Source organism: Eptesicus fuscus, chromosome 4 (genome assembly GCF_027574615.1).
Source record: "Eptesicus fuscus isolate TK198812 chromosome 4, DD_ASM_mEF_20220401, whole genome shotgun sequence".
Taxonomy (NCBI): domain Eukaryota; kingdom Metazoa; phylum Chordata; class Mammalia; order Chiroptera; family Vespertilionidae; genus Eptesicus; species Eptesicus fuscus.
This window is the reverse complement of record NC_072476.1, coordinates 3,352,853-3,363,930: the sequence shown is the minus strand read 5'-3', so window position 1 is coordinate 3,363,930 and position 11,078 is coordinate 3,352,853. Positions and strand designations below refer to the sequence as shown.

At 51.1% G+C, this 11,078-nt stretch overlaps 1 protein-coding gene across 1 annotated transcript in view; it reads left to right on the top strand.

Annotated features, from left to right (window-relative positions):
• The first annotated feature begins 3,892 nt into the window (after positions 1–3,892).
• The window catches only part of USP31 (ubiquitin specific peptidase 31), an 88,032-nt gene continuing 80,846 nt past the window's right edge, over positions 3,893–11,078 (top strand). The window contains exon 1 of the mRNA XM_028127385.2: positions 3,893–4,515. Within this exon, the coding sequence (XP_027983186.2) occupies positions 3,931–4,515 (585 nt within the window). The 5' untranslated portion in view covers positions 3,893–3,930. The remainder of the gene's footprint in view (positions 4,516–11,078) is intronic.

Genomic DNA, 11,078 nt, shown 5'->3' with positions numbered 1-11,078 from the left:
ACAAACAACTGAAAATATAATGGCATAAAAGTATCCCATTCATAGTATCAACAAATAGGAATCAATGTATTAATGTTGCACAGACCTATGGAAAGAAACTATGCTGTTCTAAGGACATGAAAAGCTTGTATAATTTTTAAAAGACACACTTTGTTTTCAGGGAAGATAAATTATGATGAGGTCAATTTCACCTAAATTAATCTACATAAATTAATACCCGCGAAGGATTGAATTCTGAGAGAACAACCAAACAGTGAATAAAGTACTGGGAGGTGTGGCCCTACCCAACATTTCAATATATTCTCAGTCTGTGTTATTGTGGATTACAGACACACAGCATGAGATAGGACAGACTTTTTAAATACCCTAAATATATGTGAGGTTTACTATGTGATTAAAAAGTGACATTTTAAAGCAGGGGGAAAGGTTAGATTGTCAAAAATCCGTACCTCTCAGTCACAGCACTAACGTTATCATATGGGAATGAGCTTACAATCTGTCACCTGCCCTAAGGTACAGGCCTCCTCACAGCAGCAGAGGCTCGTCTGATTCATTAGTGGACACCTAGTGAGGTATCCTTCATACAGATATTGATTACTTAGAGAGAGTGGAAGGGAGAGAGGGAGAGAGAGACACATCTATGTGAGAGAGATACATCGACTGGTTGTCTCCCACATGCGCCCTGATGAGGGCCGGGGATCAAACCTGCAACCCGGGTATGTGCCCTTGATTGGGAATCGAACCCTTTGGTGCACGGGCCGATGCCTAACCACTGAGCACACCGGCCTGGGGTCAGCTCTAATTTCTTTGAAGCACATGACAACAGAGGAATTCCAAGTAGCTTGCTTGGACTGGAGAGGAGGGCCCAGCAATGGGGTCATATTCAGGCTATGGCTCCACTTTAACTCCCACTTTAATAAATTAAAAAAAAGAACATTTGTTAGCACCTAATGGTAGCAGATGCATGCCAGGCTTGCATGCCAGTAAAGAAAAGTGTTCCGAAAAGCAGCCACCACCTGGAGAGTCACGTGGACACACCTGCTGGAGGAGGCTGAGGATTGCTCGAAGCAGGTAGGAGACGACCCCATCTCGGCCAATTCCAGGTCTGTCTGGGGCTTGGATTCTCCAGCTCAGCCTCTGAGTGTGGGTTCTCCTTACATCAGAGCCCGAGACAAAGATAAACAGCAGGTGTTGAACTGGGGTGCTGTCACAATGCAATGGCTGACATAGTTTATAGTTGTGGCTGAAGTTAGGGATGGGCTCCCGGCATGAGACACGAGGAATGAAAAAGCGTTTGCTATGCTCAGTTTCCTCCTAAAGCTGTTTATTCATTCAGCCAAACATTCATTAGACCCATGGTCAGTACTAGGCATCTATGGTCTGCAAAACAGACCTAGTCTCTGCAGACTGAGCAAGCGTGATGGGAGGCATGAATGTGAGTCTCAAACGGAGCGTGCTTTAAAAATAAAGCAGTGTAGGGAAGCTAACCTTGGGGGCTAACTTCCAAGTGGGCTTGACCCCTAGGGAGACCCAAGACCCTTCCCACCTCTGAAAAACAAGCAAGCAAACAAACTACAAGATGTTAACATGATGGTTGGATATTGTGATAAAATGTCAGGCTGTTTGAAAATCCACCAAAAACTATTCCTTTTTATGTCCCTCCTTCCCCCACGATCTTCATATTTGAAGAAACTCAACCATGTCTGCATGGTCGTGCGCACCGTTTTCTTCCTGCTGTCCGGATGGGTTAGTTCAACGTGAGTGAGGAGCGGATATATTGATTAGGAGGTGAGAATGGGGGTGGGGGGGCAGTGCAGAGCACCCTGGGGGTGTCACCGTAAGGGCCCTGCTTCCTGTGGGGTGGAGGCCAAAGGGAAAAGCCAATTACTTGGATGTCTAGCGTAAGGTGGGATTCGAGTTTTAAGAAGGGATCTCTCCCTTCTCTAGGAACCAGGTTCAGGCTAAGGGTTAGCAGAGGAGACTCTACAGAGGTCACACACCAGTGGCTTTGGGGCTGAAGGCAGCCCAAAGATGTACTTTCTCCCCTGCTCTATATTTTCTTCTCAAATTAAACAAACATTTAAAAATGGGATTTCCCCCTTCTCTTAAAAAAATCGGATGATCTGAGCCCTCATGTCCACGTGGAACAACTGGCTGGAGCCGAGCGGCAGCCCCCGCTAAGGATGCTCGTTTGCAGCATGCCCTTCCCCCTGTCCTCCCGGACACCGAGCCCAGCCACGGGCATTAACAGGCCCACACGATGACGGAAACAGGATTCTTCACCCACTGACATGGCTTATCCTGGTCCCTATGACATTTCTGGGTCTGTGACCTTGCGTTTAGAGGTCAAGTCCAGGGGAGTTGAAACTGTGAAGAAGCCACCTGCTAACCTGACAAGCTCAGGGGAGGCCTGCGTGGCAGTCTTGAAAACTCAGAGACCTAAAGTAACCACAAAAGATGGCCTGAAAATTAAATATTTAACTACAAACAGGTTATAGTGGGCAGTCATGTCCTAGGCCGATATTTTCCCTGACAAAGATCAACTTAGATCTTTCCTGAGCCCATTTGCCTTTTTGCCTCTAAGATAACATCTGTGAGATGTCTGTGAGATGTCTGGGTAACGTGTAACTTCCCTTTTGCTGGAGCCCCTGGGGCACAACCAGATGTGGTGGGCGCCAGGACAGATGCCTCAAATTCCTTCATTATCATGTTAATTGTTCCTGTACCCACCTAAGTGTGTGTCCATCATTTTACTTTTTATCCAATCCCAGGGGTTTCCCACCGTTTGACTTTATCCCACCTCCTTAATCCGTCACCAATGAATTTCATGTAGCCCACCTATGTCCCTCCTCTGATGGCAATGTATAAATACAGATGTAACCCGCCATTCTCCGGAGCATTATCTCAATTCATTGAGGTTCTGCTTCCCAGCATATGTCGACAGTTTGGCTCAAATAAACTCACTAAAATTCTTTACAGGTTTCAATGGTTTTTTTTCGTTAACAAAACAAACTTGGGCTTGAAACTTAGGAGCCCTATCGGCGCGAACGGCGCTGCACGGAGATGGAGGGTTCAGTGCTCGCGGGGCCCTCAGCCGCCCGGAGGCCGCCGCAGGCAGGCGGGCAGCCATGGTGCGCGCTGCACCGTGTCCGCTCCGGCGCCGGCCGGTGCCTGGCCCAGAGCCACTGTGTTCCGTGAGGGATGACGGTGGCCTCCGGCGGGACTTTATTTGTCATCCTCACCCTCCCGCAGGCGCCCCGAGGGAGACGGGAATGGAACCCGCAACCCCAGTACGTGCCCTCGACTGGGAATCCAGGAATCGAACCGGGACCCGCGGGCGGACGCGGCCTTTGAAGGCTGAGCTGAGGAGGCGGCAGTCCTGTGAGGCGGTCTCACTGCGACCCCGAGTGTCGCCTAGAGACGGCGGCCGGGACGCGCCGGGAGGGCTCCGTGACGGCGACGGTGGGCACCGGGTCAGGGTCCTGTCCACCCCGCCGGGTCTGGTCCACAGCGGCCCCCGCCGCCCGCCCCACCGCAGGCCCCGCCGTCAGAGAGCCGCCCCCGCGCCGCCGCCGCCTCCCTCCGCGCCGCGGCCGCCCGCACTAGACATGGCCCGGCGGGCTTCACGCCTCAGGACCGCGCCGGAGCCGCCAGCTACCTTCGCGGCGGGCGGGGGCGGCGGCTTCGTTCCCACAGTCAACATGGCGGCGGCGGCGGCGGCGGCAGCGCCGGGAGGGCGGCGGCGGCGGCGGGTCACGTGAGCGGCCCAGCTGGGCCGACCGCGCGCGCTCCCGCCCGCCCGCTGGCTCGCTCGGCGGCGCTCTGAGGCGTGCGGGGCGTCCGGCCCGGCTCGGCGGGATGCGGCGGCGGCCGTGGCGGGGCCGCGGGCCGGGAGGGCGGGCGCGGGGATGAGCGTGGGCGGCCGCCGCCATGTCCAAGGTAACGGCGCCCGGCCCCGGGCCGGCGGCGGGCGGGAAGGAGAAGCGCTCCTTCAGCAAGCGGCTGTTCCGGAGCGGCCGCGCGGGCGGCGGCGCGGGGGCCCCCGGAGCGCCCGGGCCGGCCGCGCCCTCGCCGTCGTCGGCGCGCTCGGTGGGCAGCTTCATGAGCCGCGTCCTCAAGACGCTGTCCACGCTCTCGCACCTGAGCTCCGAGGGCGGCAGCCCGGACCGCGGCGCCCTCCGCGGCTGCTTCCCGCCCGGGCCGCCCGCGCCGCCGCCCTGCCCGCCGCCCTGCCCGCCGCCCGCGCCGCCCGCCTGCGAGCCGGTGCCCGGCGTGGCGGGGCTCCGCAACCACGGCAACACGTGCTTCATGAACGCCACGCTGCAGTGCCTGAGCAACACCGAGCTCTTCGCCGAGTACCTGGCGCTCGGCCAGTACCGCGCCGGCCGGCCCGAGCCCGAGCCCGAGCCCGAGCCGCCCGCTGGCGCCGCGGGGGAGGTCACGGAGCAGCTGGCGCACCTGGTGCGCGCCCTCTGGACGCTGGAGTACACCCCGCAGCACAGCCGCGACTTCAAGGTGGGCCCCCCGCCCGCGCCCCCGCCCCCGCCTCCCTCCTCCCTCCTCCGAGCTAGAGGTGTGCGTGGCCCCGAGGCCGCGGCCGGGCCACCGGTCGCGAGGGAGGGGGGTCCATTGATGGACTGAGCGAGTGACGCATCCATCCATCGAGTGTTTATTCGGAGTCCCACCTGCCAGGCGGAGCGTCGGGGAGTGCACCCGGCTCGAGCCGGGCCCGGGGCCCGCTCGGGTCGCCGGTCGTGCAGCCTCGCCCCGGTACCCCGCACTGTGCCGGCTTCCTCCGGCCCGGCCGCGGCGGTGGCTGTGAGCTCCAGCAAGTCGGTCTGTCTTTGGGGCCCCCCACGCTTTACCCCCTCACTCGGAGCTTGGCACGGAGAGCGTTCACCGCACGGAAGCCTTCCGTGGCGCACTGGACCACGAGTCGTTGCTGCTCTGATTGTTTTTATGGTCAAGACTTTATGATAAGTTAACGGGCCCTGTCGGTGGTTTGAAGACAGTGAACCTGGTGACGCCACCACTGCAAGCGGGGCGGGCGTGGTTGGGGGACCCCGTGGAGGAGGGGGCCTGGGAACTGAGGCTTGAGCGGCGGACAAGGGCCTGGCGGGGCCAGAGCAGCCGCGCCCGCGCGTGGGGAAGGCGTGCGCTGGGCCCGGGGCTGGGGCCGGGCGGTCTGTAACGGGCCGCGGAGTCAGTACTTCAGGCTTTGCTGGCCAAGACGCAAAACCGAGGCTACTAGGTAGGTACCTGTATAACAAGAGAAAACCAATGTTTACAAACTTTTTATTGACTGAAATGAAGGTACAGTGATAGCTGAGTACAATGCTTTGTAATACAGTCCACTAATGAGAAGAACGGGATTGTTATTTCTGCAGGGGAGAACGGGGTCGCTTCATTGCCGTTCAAAGTTAGGGTGGGAGGCCGAGGGGAAAGCAGAGTGCCGTTCCCGGTGTTCTCCCTAACACGGGTTTAACACAAGTATTCGTTTTTACCCATTCTCAGCTCACCGGCCGCACGGGTACAGGCAGTGCGCTGGGTATGGCCCTTGGGTCCCCGCAGTGAGCGGGTTGGAGCTCAGGGCCGAGCCAGGTGATGTGGGACCATTAGGCTGCACTAAGGAAATGAATGGGCTCTTATTCTCAGCAAAAGGAGAAGATGGTTTGAGATTGTATGAGGATTCCTTTTAGGTGGGAAATAGAATTAAGTAGAATGAAACCACACAGTGAAAAACGTAATTCCTTTTTCCTTCTCTTTCTGCCCTGATCACGCTCAAGAGAAAGTCTCTGCGCGGCGGTTGCCTGGCTCTTTAACACTGCTTGCTCACTCCCCACTTTTTTTTTTTTTTAAACAAAGCGAGAACAAGCCTACTTTGCCTACTGAAGCCTCTACTACAGTTTAGTAGCCAACAGTAGCCGGAATGTAGTAAGGTGATGTGGTTGGGCTTGTTTGCACGTTTGTCTTGTATTCATGGCCAATGGTACTGGCTTTTCACTGATACTGTGAAGTTTCCTTTAAAAATCCTTTTGTTTAAGTGAGAGTGAATGACTTGATTAAAACATAAAATGGTAATCTGTCTGAGGAGCCAGAGCTTGGTCGAGGACTTCCCTTCTTGCTGAGGAACAGGCTGCAGGGTGCGCCCCTCTCCTTTAATACACTTCACTTACATTATGTTTATATTTACGTTGTTCTGCCCTGTTTTCTCAGAGAGAAAAAGTGATTGCTGTTTGGTCTTGGAAATTTGAATGGAAATACTTGACTAGTATAGGGACTGGAAAAAAATGAGGTCCAAGTCAGAAATCTCAAAATAAGTAAGTAGGAGAGGATGACAACCAGCCATCGACTGCAAGAGAAAAGTCTTCTTCTTTTTTATTTTCCTTATAGTTCCCTGTAAGTAGCCACAGCAATTACAAACTTTTTAAGGTCAGAGCCCAGTGTTTTAAGTTTCATTTTCTACTTTTTTCCAAATGTGAAAATCAGTTTCAACAGCATTTTGGTATGAGAACATTGCCATTGATTTTTAAGAGATTGTGTTCATTCTTTTATTCACTAAAAAGCTGGACAGAGCTGAAACCGGTTTGGCTCAGTGGATAGAGCATCGGCCTGCGGACTGAAGGGTCCCAGGTTCGACTCCGGTCAAGGGCATGTACCTTGGTTGCGGGCACATCCCCAGTGGGGGGGTGTGCAGGAGGCAGCTGATCGATGTTTCTCTCTCATCGATGTTTCTAACTCTCTATCCCTCTCCCTTACTCTCTGTAAAAAATCAATTAAAAAAGAAAAGCTGGACGGAAATAGGTCAGTGATTCTAGAAATGCCAAGACTAATTTGTAGATATGCTTTCGTAAAGTTGAACAGATTCTTAGAGGACCTATTTTTTTAAAAAGTGTGATCTCTGAACCTTAGTAGGTTTCACTTTGCACTCATTCATTCACCTCCCATTTATTGAAGATTTACCCAGCCATTTAGGATCCAGACCATTTCTGGTTTCTACTCTGTTATCCTTAGTTCTTAATGGTTTTTTGTCCTTAGTGTTTGCCACCTTGACTTCTACCTCGTCAAGGCAGGAAGCCATTAGGGAAAAAAAGTTCTCCCAGGAGCCCCTCAGCAGGCTTCTGCTGACATCTCATTGACTCTGACCATGTCACTTCACTCCTGGCTGCTGTGGAGGCTGTAGGTGGACATTTGGGCTTTGCTGCTTTAATAGAGGAGATGAGTGGAGGCAGCCCGCCCAAGCACACCTGCATGTGCCACACACATTCAGCTGGCGGGGACACTACCTGCCTGTGAAGAACCGAGTCTCGAGGAACCTGGCAAGTTTCTCAAGACACTGTCTCCACACTTTAATGTGCCTATAATTCACCTGGGCTTCTGTTCCAGAGCAGAGCTGGGTGGGGCCCGAGATGCTGCATTTCTAACCAGTTTGCAGGTAATGCTGGGTGGAGCGGGAGGGAGTACAGAACGTTTGGGAGAAGGAGGATGTGAATGCATTGTAGGCTCCCCTGGTTGAGACGTTATCCTCTGGAAGTTGAAAATCCAGAGCCAACTTTTAAGTAAGAGAGTGATAGGATCAGGTTTCTTCTTCTTTTCCTTTTATTTCTCCCAGTTTGGTAAGCCTGGTGGATTACTTTCTTTTTTTTCCAGAATGTTTTATTACAGCCACATTTAATGGCTGTGATTTTGAGCATTAAGAAAGTTGAACACCAAAGGAGGTGGATGTGAGGCCTGCTCGTCACCATGCCCTGCTGGTCCACATTCAGCCTCAGAATCCTGCTCCCTTTGGGGCTCCAGGCAGCCACTGCCCGGTGATTGGACTTGGCAGAGAAGTTAAAACCCGTTTGCCATCTTGAGATAGTTTATTTTGAGGTCTGGAAAAGCACTTAGTATGTCTTTGAATGTGCTTTGTAAATTTTTCAATTAGAATTCTTTCTTACTTTCTAACTGTATTAATTGGACCTTAGAAGCTTATCAGATAAATGGATTTTTTGGTGTTGGGAGAGCTAAATGGTGGTTAAGGCTGGATTTTCATTTCCCAGAATGAAATGGGTTGACTGTCCAACCTGGGTGTGCTTTAAGAAACTGAGATAGATGGTCATCTTTCAAGTAAGAAAGATAAGTTTTATAGCAGCCGTGCTCAAACCATGCTCCCAAAGAAAACTGGAACATAGTGATCTCCTGATAAAAGAACTGTGGGAACTCCATCCAAGGTTGCAGCAAAACAGAAAGTAATGGAATTTTCTCTCCCATGGTGTTTTCCTTGAACTTTGGTGCCTGGTGTTGCTTATTTATTAGTGAGAGTTCTCGGGTTACAGAGGGAGTGAACATGTAGAAATGAGGAGTGGCAGACAAGCTAGCATCGGGCTGACACTGGCTCAGTGTCACACCTTGCATTTTCATGGACTCATGCTACAGGCCATTGAGAGATGTTTCCTGGTTTGTACGAAGCTATTTAGTACATTGAAATTTCATAGTGGTTTTTAAGAAGTACTCTGAACTCAGGTATCCCCTGAATTCCTTTGAAAAATAGAAGAAAAAAGAAATTGTATAGGTCCTGTTTAGATTTTTGATAGTATAAATAGAAGGTACGTCTCTTCCTTTAGTTAGTGAAGCTCCAAGTCTCTGAAGGAGCAAGGAGGTGATAACATCATCATGTTTTTGACTTGGAAGGAGACTTGGGTGAATGTGAGCAGTCCCCGGCCTTTCCGGGTGATGGGACCGAGGTTCACCTGCTGGCTGGAGGCCGAGGGAGCAGAACCGGAATTTTGACTTCCACTTCCTCACCCTGCATTGCTGAGGCTCACACTGAGTCCTGTGTCTGGTTGCCTTATTAGTACAACCACTGAAAGGACAGGTCTCAACATAAAATGTCAGCTGACAGGTGGACATGCTGAAACGTGTAGCATTTTCCTCTCTGAGGTTGTGGTGCTGAGTGGTAATGAATATAAATAAGGTCAGCCACAGCTGCTCACACACGTGCCATTGCTGCTCGTACCTTGGCACTTTGCAAGTCTCTTAAAAACCGTTCTTTCTGACTGGTTCAATGTGTATACGAACATGTATACATTTCTTATAGGCTCATACTCCACAGGTAGCTATGCATATATACTCTCAGTCTCTTGACTTATTTCCCCTGTACCCTCACCTGGTACATTTGGGAGGAGAGGAGGATAGAGGCTGGGAAGGGTTGGGCAGGTGGGCAGAGGCCGGTCATACAGGGCCTTCTAGGTGCACATATGGGGTTTAGATTCTATTCGAAGGGCAGTGGGGAGTGGCTGTAGGACTTGGACAGAGTTCTGTTCTGATCTCATTAAAACATGGAGTGATCACTCAAATGCTGAACAGTGGATAGAACAGAATCAAGGAGACCAGGTAGGGGCTTCTGTGATAGATTACGTAAAAGTGGGGGTGGATGGAGATGGAGAAGTGGGTGGATTTGAGATATATCTGCAGAGGTAGACTCCACAGGACTTGCGGGGGGTGAGGGGTACATTGAGGCAGAGGGATGCATCCAGAATAACTCCCAGTTATTTGTCTTGAGCAACTGAGTGGTTACCAGTGCTTACTTGAGGAGCAGCAATTTTAGGGGTCAGGAGTTCATTTTCAGATGTGTTAAATAGGATATTCATGGGATGTCTAGTAGGCAGCTGGATAACGGAGTCTGGAGTTCAGAAGATTGAAACTAGCTAAAGAAAAGTAGGGAGCCATCAACTTCTCGGTGGTGCTTAAAGCCATGGAATAAGCTTTGAATGGGGTTTGATGATAAACAAGTCTTGGGTAGTTAAGAAGAGGGGTGTCGTCTCAGGATGGTGGGGAAACATTCTGAGCAGAGGGATAGAGTTGGCACATGGTCATGGAAGCTACTGGGCTGTCTGCCATGGAGGCTTGATTTGGAGTTGTCCCAGCCTTGGCACTGTTGACATATCTGGCATTATTGGCTGGGTGATTTTTTGTTGCGAGGTGCTGTCCTGGCATTGTAGGATGCTTGTTAGTGTCCCTGTCCTCTCCACATCCCACTGATGACAATTAAAAAATGTCTCCAGATATTTTCAAATGTCTCCTGGGGGACAAAATCACCCTTGGTTGAGAACCATTGATTTGGAGAGAAATAAATGTAGATGTCTGAGGAGATGAGAGGAGGCAAATTATGGTTGGCCTTGAAAGTCTGTCACAGTAATTTAGCCTTGAGGCTGCCATCAGTAGTGATTCAATTGAGGCTCTTGAGCTGTGCAGACATTGATTAGAGGAAAAAGGATTTAGAAAAAGTGAGTCTGATGGTGAGTAAAAAATGAATCAGATGGAGGACAAAATAAATGCGGGGAGAGAGCAACCACAGGTATGAGGTGAGGTAAAGCAAGAGGAAAAGGTGAATCCAAGAGACATTTGGAGGACATCATGACATTATTAAGGAGAATCCAAGAAATGGAGAGGTAAGGAAACACCGAGGTCTCAGACCTGGGTGATGGGGAGAATAATGAGTATCTCTGACAACAGTGGAGTAGCTGGAAGGGGGGAGTGGTTTGGGGAGCTTAAGGGGCAGAGAAGATCAGGCATTTAATCTGAGCATGTGGAGTTGGGGCCTGGGATATCCAAGAATGTCTTACTAGACTGTTGGGGATGTGCCACGAGTTAGGACTAGCTGTGTAGACTTGAATTCAGCTGCATATAGGCGATAAGTGTAAAGGTCAGAAGGCCAAGGCCAGGCCGTTAGGGGACTTAAAAATAAGATGACAAGAGAGGGAGTGGACCTGCTGAAGGGGCAGTCTGAGAGACTGGGGAAACCAGGAAGGCAGAGTCCTGGAACCTGGTTTACGTGATGGTTTGACTCCCTGCTTTTAGCCCTGAATACAGTGTAGGGCAGCAGAAATGCCAGTTTATACCCATTAAGAATCAAATTCAGGTTGGTATTTTGTAGACATGATATGGATTTATTAAGTGCACAAAATTATTGAGCACGCTTATTGATTCCTTTGCTGGTTTTGTGTTGCAAAGCACTGGGGATATGAAGATGGGTGAGATGGTTCATACCCTTAAGGAAATCAGGATCTAGAAGGGAAGACTGATGGGTAAAGAAG